Genomic DNA, 20,304 nt, shown 5'->3' on the forward strand with positions numbered 1-20,304 from the left:
GATTTTGCACGGAGACTTAAGACATATCACTTTTCAGATTCGTTGACAGATTAGTAATTAGGTTTCTAGGAAGACTGAACCGATTCACTAAAAAACATTATTTTTTTAAATTTGCAAACGACGCCGTGTCAACACCAGCAACAGGAGGTTCTTATGACACTGCGTCTTAAAGCTCATTTTTTTAAGAGATTTTATTTATTTATTTGACAGAGATCACAAGTAGACAGAGGCGGGCGGAGGCGGGGGGAAGCAGGCTCCCCGCCGAGCAGAGAGCCCGACGCGGGGCTCGATCCCAGGACCCTGAGACCATGACCTGAGCCGAAGGCAGAGGCTTAACCCACTGAGCCACCCAGGCGCCCCAAAGCTCATTTTGCACATCAAGTAAATGACGTCAGAGCACAGGGGCTGACAGGACGGGGCTAACCTGCAGGCCCAGCACAAGGTCACCCCACACAAACCACCCGGAAGCCCAGCAACATCCTTCTGTAAGACGTGCTTAGAGCCCCCCAGCTGGGGGAATGAGGAGGAGGGCAGTCTGGGCAACGGCAGGGCTGGGACGTGGAGGCAGACTGGGGCGGGGCCCCTTTCCTGGACACCCCTCCCAGCAGGGGCTCTTCCTTGTTCGCTGCGTGAGAAACTCTTCAATCTGAGGGATCCGTTGGCAGACGATCCTGCTCTGGGACGACCTCAGACGACTACCACGGTTTTCGGCTTGAGGAGCGGAGCTCACTGGCTATCCCTAGACCCACCCCATCCCACCCGCGGCCACCAGGCCTTGCAGGTCGCGCTCCGACCGGTTGCGTACCTCTCTCCACACACCCCTGAATCGGAGAGGGACAAGCACCGCTCGTGCGGGCCTTGCAGTTTAGGCCGTGACAGCCCGCAGCTGTGCTCGCGCCGTGCAGGGACCCGTGCACAGGAAGGCCTGGCGGCCCCTCTACCGCCGAGCCGCTCCTCCCGGACAGCCGGCTGCTGAGCGAACACAGAGGCTCCTGCTCAGACGCTCCGCACCGTCAGGAGAGCCTCCTCCTGCTGAGGGCCCCGGAGTCCACACGTCCAGTCCGTGCCCGAGTCCAGGGGGCCACCTGCGTTATGGGCTCCAGCCCAGCCCATTCCGAGGGCCATGCTGCAGATGCACGCACACGTGTGGGCACACAGCCGCACGCACACACACGCCTTGGCAGACACACATGCACATACACAAACACCAGCAGATGCACACACACGCACACACGCCCATCACACACGCACACACAGGCACACACGCATACACACGCTTCCCAGCAGACACACCCACGCAGGCACACGCCCCAGCAGCCAGTGTCCCTCTCCCACATTCCTGCCACCTGCTAACTCAGGAAGGCATACCACTTTTGGTCAATCTCAAGGGTGGAATTTCACATCTGGTTTAATCTGGCCACAGATGTTTACACCCTCCTCTGACAAAGACTGCCACACACAGCCCACGTCCAGGACTCAGGAGATAACACTGCAGTTATGAGACAGGCGAGACTTGTCACAGCCTAGAGAGCTACTCACTATAGGAATGGGATCATTTGGGGGCGCCTGGGTGGCTCAGTGGGTTAAGCCTCTGCCTTCGGCTCGGGTCATGATCTCAGGGTCCTGGGATCGAGCCCCACATCGGGCTCTCTGCTCAGCGGGGAGCCCGCTTCCTCCTCTCTCTCTGCCTGCCTCTCTGCCTACTTGTGATCTTGGTCTCTCTGTGTCAAATAAATAAATAAAATTAAAAAAAAAAAAAAGGAATGGGATCATTTGAACCGTAAGATGTACTTAAAGCCTCTTGTTGAGGGAACTGTAACACGGTATTTTCCAATACATCATGAAACGTTAAATTCCTCTCCTGGCAACAAAATGCATTAGGGACATATGTGGTCTGAATTGCTGTAACCACTAACAGAACAGGGACCCTAAGAACATTATGTAAACAAATTCTAATTAGTAATCACAACCCATTAGTATCTATAGGTTTTACGATATTTTAAATTACAAAATCAAAAGGTTTAATATTTTCTTGACAACAATTTCAACCACTTTTAAGTTCTGAGAACCTAAAATCTCTTTTTTTAAATTATTTTTATTAACATATAATGTATTATTTGCCCCGGGGTACAGGTCTGTGAATCATCAGGCTTACACATTTTACAGAACTCACCATAGCACACACCCTGCCCAATGTCCATCACCCAACCACCCTATCCCTACCTCCTGACCCCCAGCAACACTCCATTTGATTTGTGAGATTGTTTTGTAAGAGTCTCTTATGGTTTGTCTCCCTCCCAATCTCATCTTGCTTCATTTTTTCCTTCCCTACCCCCCAAACACCCCACCCTGCCTCTCAAATTCCTCATATCAGGGAGATCATATGATAATTGTCTTTCTCCGATTGACTTATTTCGCTCAGCATAATACCCTCTAGTTCCATCCACATCACTGCAAATGGCAAGATTTCATTTCTTTTGATGGCTGCATAGTATTCCATTCTATATATGAACCACATCTTCTTTATCCATTCATCTGTTGATGGACATCTAGGTTCTCTCCATAGTTTGGCTGTTGTGGACATTGCTGCTATGAACATTGGGGTGCACGTGACCCTTCGGATCACTATGTTTGTATCTTTAGGGTAAATACCCAGTAGTGCGATTGCTGGGCCATAAGGTAGCTCTATTTTCAACTTTTTGAGGAACCTCCAGAGTGGCTGTACCAGCTTGCATTCCCCCAACAGTGTAGGAGGGTTCCCCTTTCTCTGCATCCTCCCCAGCATCTGTTGTCTCCTGACTTGTTAATTTTAGCCATTCTGACTGGTGTGAGGTGGGATCTCACTGTGGTTTTGATTTGTATTTCCCTGATGCCCAGTGATGTAGAGCACTTTCTCATGTGTCTGTTGGCCATCTGGATGTCTTCTCTGCAGAAATGTCGTTCATGTCCTCTGCCTATTTCTTGATTGGATTATTTGTTCTTTGGGTGTTGAGTTTGATAAGTTCTTTATAGATGTTGGAGACTAGCCCTTTATCTGATATGTCATTTGCAAATATCCTCTCCCATTCTGTCGGTTGTCTTTTAGTTTTATTGACTGTTTCCTTTGCTGTGCAGAAGCTTTTGATCTTGATGAAGTCCCAACAGTTCATTTTTGCCCTTGCTTCCCTTGCCTTTGGCGATGTTCCTAGGAAGAAGTGGCTGCCGCTGAGGTCAAAGAGGTTGCTGCCTGTGTTCTCCTCAAGGATGATTCCTGTCTCACGTTGGGGTCCTTCATCCATTTTCAGTCTATCTTTGTGTGTGGTGTAAGGAAATGGTCCAGTTTCATTCCTCTGCAGTGGTTGTCCAATTTTCCCAGCACCATTTATTGAAGAGACTGTCTTTTTTCCATTGGACATTCTTTCCTGCTTTGTCGAAGATTAGTTGACCCTAGAGTTGAGGGTCCATTTCTGGGCTCCTGTTCTGTTCCATGGATCTGTGTGTCTGTTTTTGTGCTGGTACCATACTGTCTTGAGGATGACACTTTGTAATAGAGCTTGAAGTCCGGAATTGTGATGCTGCCAACTCTGGCTTTCTTTTTCAATATTCCTTTGGCTATTCAGGGTCTTTTCTGGTTCCATATAAATTTTAGGATTATTTGTTCCATTTCTTTGAAAAAAATGGATGGTATTTTGATAGGGATTGCATGAAATGTACAGATTGCTTTAGACAGCACAGACATTTTCACAATATCTGCTCTTCCAATCCATGAGCATGGAATGTTTTTCCATTTCTTTGTGTCTTCCTCAATTTTGTTCATGAGTACTTTATAGTTTTCGAGAACAGATTCTCTGCCTCTTGGTTTAGGTTTATTCCTAGGTATCTTATGGTTTTGGGTGCAATTATACATGGGATGGACTCCTTAATTTCTCTTTCTTCTGTCTTGCTGTTGGTGTCAAAAATGCAAATGTTGGTGTAGGAAATGCAACTGATTTCTGTGCATGGATTTTATATCCTGACACTTTACTGAATTCCTGTACAAGTTCTAGCAGTTTTGCAGTGGAGTCTTTTGGGTTTTCCACATAAAGTATCGTATCATCTGCGAAGAGTGAGAGTTTGACTTTTCTTTGCTGATTCAGATGGCTTTTATTTCTTTTTGTTGTCTGATTGCTCAAACTAGGACTTCTAGTACTATGTTGAATAGCAGTGGTGATACTGGGCACCCCTGCCGTGTTCCTGACCTTAGGGGAAAAGTTCTGTTTTTCCCCATTGAGAATGATATTTGCAGTGGGTTTTTCACAGATGGCTTTGATGATATTGAGGTATGTACCCTTTATCCCTACACTATGAAGAGTTTTGATCAAGAAAGGATGCTGTGCTTTGTCAAATGCTTTTTCAGCATCCATTGAGAGTGTCATGTGGTTCTTGTTCTTTCTTTTATTAATGTGTTGTATCACATGGATTGATTTGTGGATGTTGAACCAAACTTGGAGCCCAGGAATAAATCCCACTTGGTCATGGTGAATAATCCCTTTAATGTACTATTGGGTCCTACTGGCTACTATTTTGGTGAGAATTTTCACATCTGAGTTCATCAAGGATATTGGTCTGTAATTCTCCTTTTTGGTGGGGTCTTTGTCTCATTTGGGGATCAAGGTAATGCTGGCCTCATCAAGTGAGTTTGGAAGTTTTCCTTCCATTTCTATTTTTTGGAACAGTTTCAGGAGAATAGTTATTAATTCTTCTTTAAATGTTTGGTAGAATTCCCCTGGGAAGCCGTCTGACCCTGGGCTCCTCTTTGTTGGGGAGATTTCTGATGACGCTTCAATCTCCTTACTGGTTATGGGTCTGTTCATGTTTTTTATTTCTTCCTGGTTCGGTTGTGGTAGTTTATAGGTCTCTAGGAATGCATCCATTTCTTTCAGATTGTCAAATTTGCTGGCATACAGTTGCTCATAATATGTTCTTATAAATGTCTGTATTTCTCCGGTGTTGGTTGTGATCTCTTTCATTCATGATTTTATTAATTTGAGTCCTTTCTCTTTTCGTTTTGGTAAGTCTGGCCAGGGGTTTATCAGTCTTATTCTTTCAGAGAACCAGCTCCCAGTTTCATTGATCTGTTCTACTGTTCTTTTGGTTTCTATTTCACTGATTTCTGCTCTGATCTTTATTATTTCTCTTCTCCTGCCAGGTTTAGGCTTTCTTGCTGTTCTTTCTCCAGCTCCTTTAGGTGTAGGGTTAGGGTGCATATTTGAGACCTTTCTTGTTTCTTGAGAAAGTCTCGTATCGCTATATGCTTTCCTTTCAGGACTGCCTTTGCTGTGTCCCACAGATTTTGAACAGTTGTGTTTTCGTTTTCATTTGTTTCCATGAATTTTTTCAATTCTTTTTTAATTTCCTGGTTGGCCCATTGATTCTTTTTTTTTTTTAAGATTTTATTTATTTATTTGACAGGTAGAGATCACAAGCAGGCAGAGAGGCAGGCAGAGAGAGAGAGAGAGGAGGAAGCAGGCTCCCTGCTGAGCAGAGAGCCCCATGCGGGGCTTGATCCCAGGACCCTGAGACCATGACCTGAGCTGAAGGCAGAGGCTTTAACCCACTGAGCCACCCAGGCGCCCCAGACCCATTCATTCTTTAGAAGGATGCTCGTTAGCCTCCATGTATTTGGGTTCTTTCCAACTTTCCTCTTGTGATTGAGTTCTAGCTTCAGAGCATTGTGGTCTGAAAATATGCGGGGAATGATCCCAATCTTTTGGTACCGGTTGAGACCTGATTTGTGACCCAGGATGTGATCTATTCTGGAGAATGTTCCATGTGCACTAGAGAAGAATGTGTATTCTGTTCCTCTGGGATGGAATGTTCTGAATAGATCTGTGATGTCCATCGGGTCCAGTGTGTCATTTAAAGCCTTCATTCTTTGTTGGTCTTTTGCTTGGCTGATCTGTCCATTTCAGTGAGGGGGGGTGTTAAAGTCCCCCACTATTATTGTCCATATGTTATTAATTGGTTTATATAATTGACTGTTCCCATGTTAGGAGCATAGATATTTGAAATTGTTAGAGCTTCTTATTGGACAGACCCTTTAAGTATGATATAGTGTCCTTCCTCATCTCTTATTATAGCCTTTGGCTTAAAATCTAAATTATCTGAAGTAAGGATTGCCACCCCAGCTTTCTTTTGATGTCCACTACTATGGCAAATTGTTTCCCACCCCCTCACCCAAAGGTGTCTTTGGGTCTAAAATGAGTTTCTTGCAGACAGCATATCGATGGGTCTTTTTTTTTTTAATCCATTCTGACACCCTGTGCCTTTTGATTGGGGCATTTAGCCCATTAACATTCAGAGTAACTATTGAGAGATATGAACTTAGTGCCGTTAAATTGCCTGTCAGGCGACTGTTACTGTGTATTGTCTCTGTTCCCTTCTGGTCTGTTAATTTTAGGCTCTCTCTTTGCTTAGAGGACCTCTTTTAATATTTCCTATAGGGCTGATTTAGTGTTTGCAAATTCTTTTAATTTTTGTTTGTCCTGGAAGCTTTTTATCTCTCCTTCTATTTTCACTGACAGTCTAGCAGGATATAGTATTTTGGGCTGCGTATTTTTCTTGTTCAGTGCTCTGAATATATCATGCCAGTTCCTTCTGGCCCGCCAGGTGAGAACCTAACATCTTAAGAGTTATGATTCTGACCGCCACGCTACAGATACTCTGTGTGCTCACAGAGCCAAAACGGCCCCCAGATCATGCCCAGGGTGTGCACGGCTTGGCCCCAGACGACAGCAGGAGCTGCCCTGCCCCGCAGGCCCTGGAGCGGCAGCAAGGGCCTCTCTCCCCGCTCTCCCGCTCCCAGCGCTTGCGGCACCCATGCCCGCTGTTCACCAGCTGAGCACCCTGGAAGGGCCCCCCCGTCCAAGCTAAGGTGCACCGCATCTCAGGATGCCCGCTGGGACCGAGATGGGTAGACGCCGCCCTCACCATTCGCCTCACGGCACACACTCTGGTGGGCACCATGGCCAGTCATCACTGCACACCCAGCAGCAGGGCTCAGCAGCTGGGACAGCACTCCACGGTCCAGTCGTCCTCTGGGTTCAAGCAGGAGGAGGGAGAACAAGCGGACGCCTCCACTCCACGCTCCCTGGGAGGGCGCCCCCCGGGGCTCAGCGAGTGCTGCCACTTCTTCCTGCGGCAGGCCCCTCTCCCCACCGCCGCAGGACACCAGCCTGGACTGACCCACTGTGTGCGCAGGTGCATGCAGTCTGGGGGCCGCAGTCACCAGGACTTAAGAATTACACAACAATGTCAGGTCCCCGGCCACACGGCATCCCCAAAACTTCATCCCTCCTGCCTCCGAGCCCTTCTAAGTCAGGCAACCCTGAAGCAGAAGAAAAGACGCCCTCTCCCTAGGCCGACGCGGCCACAGACGCAGGGAGCAGCGCTCCGCAGAGATGGGCCTGCCCCTCAGCCGGAGCACACGCAGGCACGGAGCTCCTCAGGGAGTAGACGGGTCTCTGTCAACAGTCAACAGGTGTCACAGCTCGCCACCAAAAAGTTGCCAGGTGACAAAAGGTGGCACTAGAAACTCCAGGAATGGCCCAGCGATAGCCACGTGTTAAGTCACATGACGGTAGGGACTGGATGAGCATGCAAGTGTGACACGCCCCAACACTGCGGGTCAGGAAAGTGTTTATGGAATGGGGAGCGCACACTTTGCCTATATGCTGAGGAACATGCAGGGCTTCCTCAGGAGCACGTGTCGTTTGTGTCATGAAGAATCTTTTTGGGAGAGCGCAAGCGAGAAGTGGTGACAGAGACTCGCACGCGAGCTGCAGCCCCACCAGCCGCAGCTGCCGCCGCCAGCTGCGCACAGGGGACGGGCAGGCAGCAGGCACATCGCAGGGGGAGGGTGCACGTGTGGCTGTGGACGGCAGCCAGAGCCCCAAGGTGCAGCCGGATGGCTGGCAGAGGAGAACGCAGTAGGAAGGCCAGAGGGGAACTGGGCCAGTGAAGCACCTGGACAGACCCCGCCACGGGGCAGGCCTAGGAGCAAAGGGGCTCGGACCCACCAGGGCCACCAGAACCCAAAACTCAGCAAGGGGAGGCGCTGCTGGGGGAGTGCACGGCCGGGCGCACCCGTGTGTGGCAGAGATGCACAACGGTGTGGCCACGCCACATGCCACGTGGTCCCTGGTCGTGAGCGTCAGACCCGCGTCCAGGAACAAATGCTCTGCCAAGGCTCACAGCATCACAGCCGTCGGCAAAGCCCCAGAGGAGCCCCAGCGCGTCACAAGTAGGCCTGCTCTCGTAAAAACTTCCCGTCTCTGACTGGGGGGCTCTGGTCTCCAGGGCTGGTGGGTACAGACAGCTGGGGCCACGGACTCGATACACCTCCTTGCAGGTGCCCGTCCCCTGCTATCCGATCCCAGGCCCGCTGGAGGTACCCTGGACCAGGAAGCCGACCTCAGGCAAGGATACCCTCCGGAACCGCCCAACCAGTGCAAGGCTTTCAGAGCACAACCAGGTTTGCTCTGGCAGGAAGGAGTGCTGCTACGTCCAGGCTGCCGGCCAGCCCTGCACAGTTCATCTGCCCCCTTGTCATGAGGGCCGGTTCCACAAAATGAGCCTCTCTCGCACTCGCTACGGCCTCCCACAGGCTCTGCCTCTGGAGAAGTCTGTAGACGCGGGGATCTGGAAACCGGCCAGACCCGCAGCAAGAAGAGGCAGGCAAAGCAGAGGCACGGGTGGCACCGAAGGCCAGGAGGGCGAGCAGAGCCGCGGCCAGGACCCAACGAACAGGGCAAAAGCAGCAAGACCCTCCTGGGAGCGCATGGGACCACCATGGGACGGGGCACCACGGCCAGAGCTCGGGCAGGAGCAGGCAAGCAGACCTCATCTCAGGAGAGGCTCACACCACCAGCTGAGGGCAGCAGGGTCCCTGTGAGTGCCCGGGCCCAGCACAGCTCAGGTGCCCGCCCATTTCCAAATTCTCGGTGGGTAGACCTAGGAGCAGTGGCAAGCTGGCCCTGCAGGTGCAACACATAGGGCACGGGGTGTGGGGGCGCGGGGGCACAAGGTCCAGGCAAAAAGTGAGAGCGGGCCCCGCCCCTCAACGCCCAGCCTGCACTGGGCCCAGGGCCGCAGCCGTCCTTGTGACCGCCCCCCACCCCGCTGTTGAACCCCCCAAAGTGAGAGCCAGCTACTGCCCCTCGCGGTCACTCCAGAGGGACGGCTCTCGGCACACGCTGCCGGCCACAGCCCTGGGCTCCTAGACAAGTCTGTGCCAGAGGGTGTGGGCAACACTCAGCACGACCCTGGCGAGCCTTTGCCGAACCCCGCCAGGAACTGCCGGCAGCGACTGTGAATCAGACGACGCGCGACCCGCACAGGCTCCTCAACCTCATCAAACCCCAGGGAGCAGCCCAAAGCGAGGAGCTCAAGTCAGCAGCCCGTGGCCTAAAATCATCCTTCAAACTCCTGAGCCGGACGCAAAGGGGACTGCAGGTGGGAACGCTCTTGACCGGCAGGCAGGATGGGACGGAGCTGGTGCCGTCCGACAGCCCGGTCCCGCTCCGGCCGCCGCCAGCACAGCGCCGGGCGTCCCACCCAACAGACAAACGGCTGGGCTAGAACAACTCCTTGGGACGCGCACAGATCCTCGGGCGGCTCACAGGCGGGGCCGGAGCTGGGGCGCGGCCATGTGGTCACAGGCTCACCCCCCCGAGGGGCAGGGGCAGGGGCAGCACCCCGGAAGAAGGCAAGGAGCACAGGCACCTGGGAGCCTACACTGGTTCCAGCAGAGGTGCAGAAGCAGAGGCAGAGGTCTGGAGAGCCTCGAGGGGCAGCTCTCCTCGTCCAGCCATGAGCGGAGCACGGAGCCTGCCGGGAGCACCCCGGACAAGGTAAGGCGGCCTCAAGAGGGACACGAAATACCTAAACCGTGCGGCAGCTAACACCAGAGTGTTCTATGCTCTCTGGACCCCCCAACCCAAGCCCCCACCCCACCCTCAGACTCGGCAGGACGCAAACTATCCGCAGCTAAGAAGGAAACGGAGATGAGCAGCAGGTGAGACCCCCAGTCCCCAAACAGTAAAGACACTCAAGAGAAACACCAGGACGAAAGGTGCCCGTCGTTCCCAAGGGAGCAAGGTTTGCGGACTTTTTCACGATTACTTCTGCTTCATCAGTTTATCAAAACATGTCACGCCCACACGTCCTGAAACCCTAAGGGTCCCTGGTTACACTCCAGCGTCTCACCCAAGCCTCTGTGAACGGTGAAAGCCACCGAGGTAAACCGTCTACACCCCTCAGCAGGCTCTCCGTCCTTGTACCGGAAGCAGAAGGGCACGGCATCCACAGAAAAGCAGGACGCTGCCCACGGCCTTCCGAAAACACAGAAACCAGGAGAGCACGGGCGGGCCCACAGCCCATCGTGGGGGAGAGTGGCCAGCGGGACGAGACCAGCTGAGCCTGACAAGGCACAGGCCGGGGGCCCTGCAGGGCCCGAGGGCCTCTGTGGGTGTCTGAAGGTGACATCCCGAAGGCACAGAAGGGACAGGGCATGAGCCCGCCACCCCAAACCACGCCGGCCTGAGCCACACGTGGAAGGGCCCCGCAGGGCAGGAGACAGCTGGGCTCCTATCCCAATCGCCAGCAACGGATGGAAGAGAAGGGGCTGGGCCACAGTCCCCGTTTCACGAGCCAAGAGACCCCATGTTTGGGCCTCCGTCTAGCAGACGCGGACAGAGCAGAGGTGTCAACAGTGCTACGGGCAGCCGGCGGTCGCCCATCGTCTCCTCCGACCCGGCGCTTCCATGGCTAGTCTCCCCGAGGAAACCAGCAGCAGCTCAAACGCACTGGCAGCCGTTCCTCACGGTCCCTCTATGGGGGGAGCCGTGGGGCCCTGGGGGTGAAGGGGCTGGACTAATCCACCTCCACGCCCGCCCATGAACATACACACGGGGCCTCCTGACCGCAAGGACGCTGACCGCACACAGCGTGTGCACCACGAGCCCTGGATTCAAGGCTGTCCTGGCCGGTGCCGTGCGCAGAGCAGACACCTGGGCTCCCCGCGCTTCTTCACATTCTCGAATGTCCACATGCAGCACGTGACTTACAGACCAAGGTGGCCCCCGCGGGTGGCGCATCCGGCTGAGCTCCAAACAGCGCGCCGCCCCTTCCGCCGGGCCCGGCCGGAGCCCGCCTGCAGCAGGGCCGCCCCGCTGACCGGGACTCTCACAGCAGAGAAACCCGCAGATCCAGCACACGGAACACTCTCATCAACAGAAGGGTATTCAGAAAGAGACGCCTTACCTTTTCCAGGACTAAGGTTCTGGTCTATGAAGACCTTGAGTTCCCCGTTGGCTTCAATTAGACCGGCCTGCGAAAGCAACAAGGACAGTAAATAGCGCGTCTGAGAGAGTGACAAGCCAGCCCGCCGGAGGGGCTGCAAGTTACAGCATTAAAGAGACACAACGGTCACCCTTACGCAAACAAGGACGGGACACCATGCAGGGAGCACAGGGCCTCCCACCGCGAGCTCTCCGGCCGGACCCTCAGCAGAGAAGAGACGTGCGGAGATGTCCGCGTGCGCGTTAAAGGGCCGGCCTGAGCCCGGCGAGGGCATAGCGCGGGTGGACGTGAAAATTCATCTGCCCGACCCGAGAGCAGCCTAGTAACGGGACCTGGGAAGAGGGCCCCCCGGCGCCCCGGGCGCGGCAGGAGCGTGGGCACAGCGGCACCGTGAGGTGCGCCTGGCATGCGGGGCTCCCCGCCTTGTGAGCAGGACACCCGCACAGCACGAGGCACTGGGGGCACCGGGGGGAACGTCACAACGCACAGTGCGCAAAGGCACAGAAAAGGCCTAGCGTCCTCCAGGACGCTGCCAGAGGTCATGTCCAGGTCGAGGAATGACTGCTGCCTTGCCTCCTCTAGGCTTCCCATGGAAGGAGGCAGCCGTGGGTACGCTCCCCTGTTGGCGGCCCAGGTCCAGAGCTCGCCCCCTTCACCAGGCACCAGCCGAGGGCCTCTGCACACCACCCTGAGCCGGCACAGGGCCTGGGGGGTCCTGGAAAACCAAGCCTCCTGCAGGCACGTTCAGGCACCTGCTTCCACACTCTCATTCATGCACTCACACCCGCAGGCACACACACGTCCACACAGATGCAGGTACTACACCCACACGTGCACACGTGTGTGCATAAACACACACACACACAAACCACAACAAAGGTCAGCCGAGCCTGGCAGACAAGCTCCCTCCTGCCCAGGCCTCTGACCGCTCCTGGCCCGGCAGGAGAACCCCCCAAGAACGCCCAGGCGTCCAGGGCCTGAGGCCCGTGTCCACCGTCACCTCAAACACACCCAGAGCGCATCCCGCGTCTGTGCGGGCACAGGCCAGCCTGTGGGGGGATGTGAGCACAGCTCCCAGCGCCATCCTGCTTCTCCAGGAAGCCCCACGGCCCCCACCCTGAGCAAACGCAGTCCCCAGGGGGACAGGCCCAGGCCTCCAGAGGGCCAAGTCCCAAGCGTACCTGCGGCAGTGACAAGTCGCCTGGGCCTGGCACAGGGGACCACCCACCTTGGGCCTGCGGCAGCCCGGGCACAGGCTGACCATCTCCACTGGGCGCACAGTGAACAAACCAAACGCACCCAAAATGCACAATCCACACACGGAATCAGAGCATACGTCCCACCCGCTGAGTTCACCGGAGACCGAAGTCAGGCTGCACAGGGAGGGGCCCGCTGCACGGTCTCAGAACCTGGGAACGCCACACAGGCCATGTTTCCCGGACTCTCCAAAACCCCAGCTTTCCACAGAAACGGAGGGAGCCAAGTGCAGGCCCGCGAGGATGATCTCCACCGAGGCCCGGCTGGACTGGATGGTCACCGGCCGGGAGGCAGGTGAAGAGGACCTTTCTTCTTGCTGGGGGAGCAGCACCAGACTGGTCCTAGCAAACAGGCTCCAAGAACCCCAGAGCCAAGGACACCAAAGGTCACAGAGCAAGGAGCCAGCCGAGGCAGGGGAGGGCCTCCGTCCCCCACGCGGACGACGGCGCCTGTCCGACGGCCCCAGGCTCCTTGCAGACCCCTGGCGCTGCTGGCTCCTTCCGCCCACGGCCCCAAGGGCGCTCCAGCCCAGACAGTGGCCCTGACCTCCTGGTCCACTACCCGTCTACACCAGAGCAAATGGAGACAAGAACCACAAAGGCCCGAGGAGAACAGGGCCCATCGCTGCCCACATGGCTCTGCCTCAGTGGGACCGGCAGGACCCGGCGTGTGCCCCGACCTGCTGCCACTGGATGTCCTACTTCCGCACGGCAGTCACGGGCACGGTGGTCCTGGCCGCTCATGGGAAGGCCAAGAACGCGGCCATCCCCCTCCCCGAGAGATGGCGATCACGGCTGGCACAGCAGCAGCACAACCCTGGCAACCAATGCCTCACAACCCAAATCAGGAACCAAGTTGAGGCACCCCAGCTCCCCCAGGGGACACCCAGTCCACTCACACTATCAGTCAACGCAGCCCATCCTCCCTGGAGCAGAGGGCTCCCTCTTCCCGCCAAGCAGTGCCTGCAGAAGGCATCCAACGGGCAGCCCGGGCCAGGAACAGACCAGCACAGCCCTTTCTGGCGAAGTCGGGGAACTGAGGAAGAGGCCAGTCCCTCCCGCCCATCTCAGTGTCAGGGCTGAGGGGTCCCGGGAGAACGCAGGGACTGGGACAGAAAGGAAGACGCTGGCAGCGCCGAGAGGATGAAGGGAGCCACCCGAGGCCTGGACGAGAGACGGGTCCACCAGCAAGCATCGTGTCTGCTCGCCGTCGCCGGGAAAACCCTAGCACGATCGCCGCTTACTCGCGCGGTAGGACCATTGTGTCTCCTGCACCCGCCAGCACTCCCGCGAGACGGGAGCCACATTCGCGGAGCCCCCACCACGCATGCAGCACACAGGGCCCAGCGAGAGCCCCGGGATGCACAGTGGCCCTGCCCAGAGCAGGCTGTCCCAGCAGCGCATCCAGACGCAGGGCCGGGCGGGCTCCGTCTGACGGGGCTGCCGTTCCTTGCCGGGCCAGCGGCCCATGGGCCACAACCGCCAGACACTGGCAGCCGCCAGCTGCGACCCCGCCTGGGTGCTACGGACCCAGGGACCCAGGGCCGTTTCTGGAAGTACGCCGCCTCCACGGGATCAACTTCCGGAGAGCTGCCGGTTTGGTAAACACGCACCTGCCTCGTGCCCAAGCCAAGACCTACAGCACGGTCAATAAGACCCAGGAGGAAGTCCACGCGCTGGCCACTGGCTCCTGCGGACGCCTGCACGGCCTGCACTTGGGACAGTGGCCAGTTGACCCAACAGCAAGTCTCCCAGGCACAGAAACGTCCGTGACACACGTCAGAACCACAGGAGGTACCAGACTGCTTCTCGCTAGCAAACGCGGGAAACAGAAAGACTATTTATTGCCAATGCTCTTGCTCAGGGTGTGATGGAGAACACGGTGCAGAAAGCCTACAAGGCCACCGGCAGGACGGCCACCTTGTCACAGGCAGACGCAGGAGCCCCGCGCCCCAGGTGCTCCAGCTGGGGCAGGAGGCCAGGCTCTAGGACCAGGAGGGTTCCACACCACCCAGCAGCCCTCTCCTCGCCAGGGGGCTGCAGTGGGAGCAGAGAGGGCAGGACGGTGGGAGGTGAGGAGAGGTGACAAGGCACGAGGCGGGGGGCGGCTACCGTGGAGGCCGGCACTCCGGACGCATGCCTTCTGGCTGCCGCTGATCGGGGCAGTGCCTCCCTGCGACCCGGCCACCCCAGCCGGGCCACAGACACCGTGCGGGAGAAGAAATGCTGTTATTTTAACCTGAGCTCTGAGGCATCTGTTTCACGACAACAGAGCACAGTGGTCCACGATTTTTATCTAGATCATAAGAGAAAGTACGACTTTTCACCAACTGGGAAGCCACTGAACGCACGTTTGAAGCAAACGCAGATTTGGCCCGTTTCCTGGTGTCCCGCGACTAACTGCCAATTACCAGAGATGACCAGTCGTGACCAAAACGACGACTCCAGGCCTCCCAGCCTCAGACGAAGACCGTCTAGGAGGAGCGAGTGGGTCCCATGGCGCCTGGCAGGGCTGGATCGCGCCGACGGCCCAGCCAGCGAAGGCCTGGCAGCCGGCGACACCAGAGCCGGACAGCCTCTGGGGGTCCACCAGCCTCCACGGTGCTGGCACTGGCTCACCCGGCCCGAACGCCCCCACGCTCACAGCACACCCCAGTTCCCGGTTGAAGCCCGATCCGCCCCCACCCAGCTGGTGAAGACGACAGAAATGCCATCTGGGCTTGACGACCAACTCGGGGACACACCCCCCTGCTGCGAGCTGTGTGTCTACCTCGTCTGCAGGTGCACGGCCCCCCAGGGCCAGTCCCTCCCGGGCGGCAGCCAACAGTGGACACGGGGGCAGGGGGCGTCGCTCAGCAGCAGCGTGAAGACAGCGGGAAGCGCGGGAGAGAAGCAGGTCCGTCTGAACCACACAGACTAACTCAGCCAGCATCACCCAGAACCCCCACTCTCACCCCCAGGTCCCGGTCTCAGCCCTCCCCTGACGGTGCTTTTCTAAAACACCATCCCCTTCACAGGACACTGAACATCTGAGAGACCTCGGGGCTCACCACGGTAAGGGGTGGCAAGACCCAACCGAGGCCAGCAGGAAATCACCACTGCCTTTCCTGGGAAGAGCTCCCCGCGGTGGATCTGTCTGTGCCTGAGCTATGAGACCCCTGCTTAGGTGCTGACCCCCCACTGCCGTCCCCTGCGGGGCAGCCGGCTGCCTCGTGCCACACTCTGCTCCCTCCCCAGACGCCCACCCTGGGCTCTCCTGCGGGGGTGGGGGGAGGACCCGGGCTAGTCCCCACGTGCAGGACGACGAGAGCAGTGCAAGCCCACCTCCCTCCCCACGGCACAGGGCCACCAGGGCTCCCCACGGAGGGCCAGAGCAAGGTGGTCGCGGCGAGGGGTCGTCAGAGCAGCCTGGAGAGCGGCCCACCAGCGACGACGGGGACTATGGGGGGTGCACGTGGCGGAGCTCCCTTCCCGAGGACGCGTGGACTGGGAGCTCCAATCACACTTGACAAAGTCAGGAACCACTGCCGTCTGTGCGGAGTGTGCAGTGGGGCGTGAAAAGGGGGCCGCTCATGGAGTTCCTTCACCGCTCTGGGGTCTCAGGCCTGCCTCCTGTCTCTGAGGGAGGAGGAACACGCCACCTTCCTGCCACAGGACCCGCGGGACCCGGCCAGAGGGGGCTCAGGGGTGCCACGCCCAGGTGCGCAGCCACTGCGCACACCCTGCCACGCCCTCGGCCCCCCAGGACCTCCCTGTGATGCTCCAACATGAACCCGTTGTCACAGGGTTAGTCAGTCAATAAGGCGGAGCCTCAGTTACACAGCCATGGAGAAGGGGCCCGGGAAGGGGCCGCGGCCACACCGCCCACTGCCCTCCCATCTTCCGCCCAGAGGCAAGACCCACACGCCCCCGAGAAACACAGAAATGCAGGACGTGTTCTGTTTTTTAAAAGCCACTCCTGAAACTGCGGCCAATTTTAAGATAAGTGCACGAGCCCTATTTTTCCCCAAGAGCTTTAACTTAAGGTGCAAACTTTTCTTAACCCCCAGTAAGAAAACACTAAAACACTAAATTTGGTTTCGCGTGTAAACCAGAGACAGAAGCGCTCGTTGGCCTCAGCTCGCCTCAGCAACCCCACAGACACGGTCTGTCCCGTTGTGTCTGGACCACATGGGGACACGACGGGCCGCTCTGCTCTCGCCAGTGGCCCGAGGACCCCGCTCACGGCACCAAAGCACCAGGCTGCACAGGGGGGAAAGGCACTGGAGAGCTTTAGCTGGTTCAGCAGAGCCAAGGTCCAGGCTTCATCCGCAGGCCGCCCACCCTGGACCCCTGCTCCCCCTCCACCCTCTCTCTGCAACAACCCCGCCAACACAGGCTTCCTCTGGCGCCCGCGGGATCAAGGGCGGGCCCCTCAGCAGAGACAGCCCCACGCTTCCCACCACCTCCCTGCACACTTTGACTCCCGCACCGGCTACTTCCTGCTGCCCCGTCCCCACTGGCACAGAAGCCCTGGGAGGCAGGGTGCCGGCCGGGGCGGGGGCGGGCTGAGAAGTGCTGAGTGGCACCCGCGCAGCCACAGCAGGTCTCAAACACACGGCGAGGCTCCTCCAGCAGCAGTTTACTCCCCAGAAGAGGCAGCGGGCCGGGCAGTCTGCCAACTGAAATGCAGACGTAATTCCAAGACAGAAGCACAAAAACACCAAGACGGGGCCAACGAGAGGACGAAGAGTTGAGGTTTCAACTGGCGTCATGGGCACGCGGGGACCTGGGAAAGCCAGCACAGAGAGAAAGGCGTACCCAGCCCCTGCTTACAAACACTCAACACAGGGCATCGCAAGTACCGCTGTCCAGACGCCCGGAAAGAACCCACGAGGGCCTGAGACAGGGTCCCCCTCCTCTGCAGACCTGGCCCTCGGCTCCACTCCCGACTCTCCTCCCTCCAGAAGCCCCCGGGACCGGCACGTGCAGTGCTCAGCGGCGGCCAGCACGGCAGCTCCAGACGCACGCACGGCCCGAGGTAGCACAGAGCGCACGGGGCTGCCGGTGGCCGACAGGATGACAGGGAGAACGAGAGAACCTGCCCATGGCACTCCTCGTACCAGCAGTGACCTGGTGTAAGAGACGGCAGGGGAGGCCTCTCACAGAGCAAGAGAGACACCGAGCACCCAGGAGCGATCCCACGACAGAAGCACGCTGTGCCCCCACAAAGGCCCCCCAACCTCCCCGAGGCCTGCACGGCGCCGTCACTAAGCGGAAACGTCCACACCACAAATCACACTGCAGAATGCGGGATGTCCTCAACACCACCAGCCCCAGGACTGACCAGCAGAGGGGGCGGAGCTGAGGTACGGCAAAGGACCCGCTGCGGGGCCGCCCCCACTCTCCCCGGGGTCCCACATGGACCCGCCCTCGGCTGCAGAGCAAACAGGACCAGAGCTTCTGGCACGACCAGCCTCGAGGACAGGCCAGGTCCCACAGACAGCCCATGGGCGTCCTTCTTGCGTCCAGTGTGGGACAGAGCCTCCAGTCGCCGGAGCTTCATGGCCCTGCCCAATGCCCCCTCTTGAGTGGGGCCACACCTAGTAACGAGATCTGCAAAGGCCAGGTTCGGTTTCAGGAGCCGAGTCCTGCAAGCAAGTCTCTTGCCCCGTGTGTGTGTGTGTGTGTGTGTGTGTGTGTGTGTGTGTACTTTGCTCCATCAGCTCCCCACCCCCCTCCCAGCTGCTCCCTCCCCCCAGGGGCATCAGCCACCCCAGAGAGGGCACAGAAGCCAGGAACTGAGGGCAGTCTCCAACCAACAGCCCAGAAGTGAACGGATCCCGCCCTGGACCAGGTGAGGGAGCTCAGACGCAGTCCTGCCCACAGGGACCATCTGGCCACCCTGGGTCCCAGACGGGGAGCCAGCCCAGGGGTGGCCGAGGGGTAACGACACCTTAATAACAACAACCCCGGCAGCGGGGCGAGCCGCGCCAAGAACAAGCCGGGGCCCATGGCCTCAACTCTGTGCACCAGCACTTCCCTGTCTTACCCGCCTGAGCAGGCTCCGTCCTTGCACAGAAAGGGCACCACAGGGACTTCCCAAAGCAATCAGACGTGGCACATTATGCAAAAAGGTCGAATGCAAAGCGAAGGCCCAGGACATAAAGAACAAGCCCCAAGTGGACAAAGCGTCCAGTGGAAACGAGTGGGAGCCCCGTGCCCAGCACTGGGCTCACGTGGAGCCAGGCCCGAAACGCACAGCACGAGCCACTGCCCCTGCCTCCACCCCCAGCCCGCGGAGGCAGGTGCGGCCCCAAGGAAGCTCCGCGAACAGCCCAGAGGCCCATCAGCAGGACCAAATGCGTGAGGACACATCCCAGCAGGACACCCGCTGTCCGACAATACTAACAAACATCGTGTTATCCTGGGAGACGTGCACGAGAACACTGCATGGGAGGACACGGCGTTTGCAACCAGCTTCAGATCCCCTGCGGGCAGAGAGGCGCGGACCAGCCACCGTGAGCAGCGCTACCTGGGACGCGGGCAGGTGCAGGGGTCAGCACCGTGTTCTCTCCGCACCTGCACGCGTCTCTAATGTCCCACGAGAGTGGATTTCCAGTTATCGACGTCTACAGATACCGTGAACCCAGGAGAGGTGCGGCGTCCAACAGCAGGGAAACAGAACGTGGGAGTCCGTTTACGGAAAGCCGCTGGAGGGACGCGCATGTTCAAACACACACACTGGGGCATGAGCCCCAGACCACCTCCTGCACATCAACGGGAGAGTCACCCTGGACTGGGACTGTCAGCAACTGTTAGCTTTCTGACATCTCCTGAATTCTCACTGGAACGCTGTTTTGTAACGGGGTAGGGCATAAGGCTGGATAAACAAAGGAAACGGGGTCCCAAGGATGATGAAATTAGTGAGGATGCGGGACGGGTCAGGATGCAGGCTAGAGGTCGCAGGTCGGGGGTCGGGACTGGAGGGGCGGCCACAGAAAAGAAACCAAGATGGCGGCAAGAGTCAACAGAGCAGAGGCCCACCCAGATGTGGATCTGCAGACTGGAGAGAGCAAGACGGAAGGTCGCGGAGAGCTGGCCCTGAGCCACAGGCAGGGCAGTGGCGGCTGGAGAGCCGAAGGGCTGGTCTGGAGAAGACACACACAGGCTCGTGCCGAGAGAGCAGCCGTGAGAAACCAGCGTCCTCAGGAGAGAGTCTCAAGCCCATCCGTAAGGAGCAGCCTGGGAACAGGAGTAAATCTGCAAACCCCAGCAAGTCAGGGGAAGGGGGAGCAGTGGGCGTGGCATGGCACAGAGTGGGGGCGAGTACTGCCACCAGCGTTTCTGAGATTCAGGTGAGACCTGGGTTCTCTGCCAGGGCCCACACCACCAGCAGCTGACAAACAAGGCACGGCTGCTCCTGCCGTCCGCGCCCCGCCTCGCCAGCAAAACCAGCCACAGCCTAGGCCAGGCTCTCCAGCATCCTCCTTCACGGCAGTCCACGATGCATGGTGTCTCCCGATGCAGACATGCCCGCACCCTTGGGCTCCTGGGAGCGCCACCGGAGACTCAGTGTAAACGAGCGTCTCCATCTTCCCTCTGCCCCACTCCACCCACAAAGCTGGGCCCAACTGTCACCCCAAAGCAGCCTCATGACACCGCTACCCCCAGCCCGCTGCGGAAAGCACAGGCAGCACGGCCTCCAACTGCCACCAGAACCCGAGGTCTGTGCGTCTCCTTGGGTGCA

The 20,304-nt window shown here is 57.7% G+C and overlaps 1 protein-coding gene across 1 annotated transcript in view; it reads right to left on the reverse strand.

Moving 5' to 3' along the window:
- The window catches only part of TFDP1 (transcription factor Dp-1), a 42,971-nt gene that overhangs the window by 13,423 nt on the left and 9,244 nt on the right, over positions 1 to 20,304 (reverse strand). The window contains exon 3 of the mRNA XM_032880999.1: positions 11,281 to 11,347. Coding sequence (XP_032736890.1) covers positions 11,281 to 11,347 — 67 coding nt within the window. The remainder of the gene's footprint in view (positions 1 to 11,280; positions 11,348 to 20,304) is intronic.

This window comes from Lontra canadensis, unplaced genomic scaffold (genome assembly GCF_010015895.1).
Source record: "Lontra canadensis isolate GAN:19392208 unplaced genomic scaffold, GSC_riverotter_1.0 scaffold73, whole genome shotgun sequence".
NCBI lineage: Eukaryota > Metazoa > Chordata > Mammalia > Carnivora > Mustelidae > Lontra > Lontra canadensis.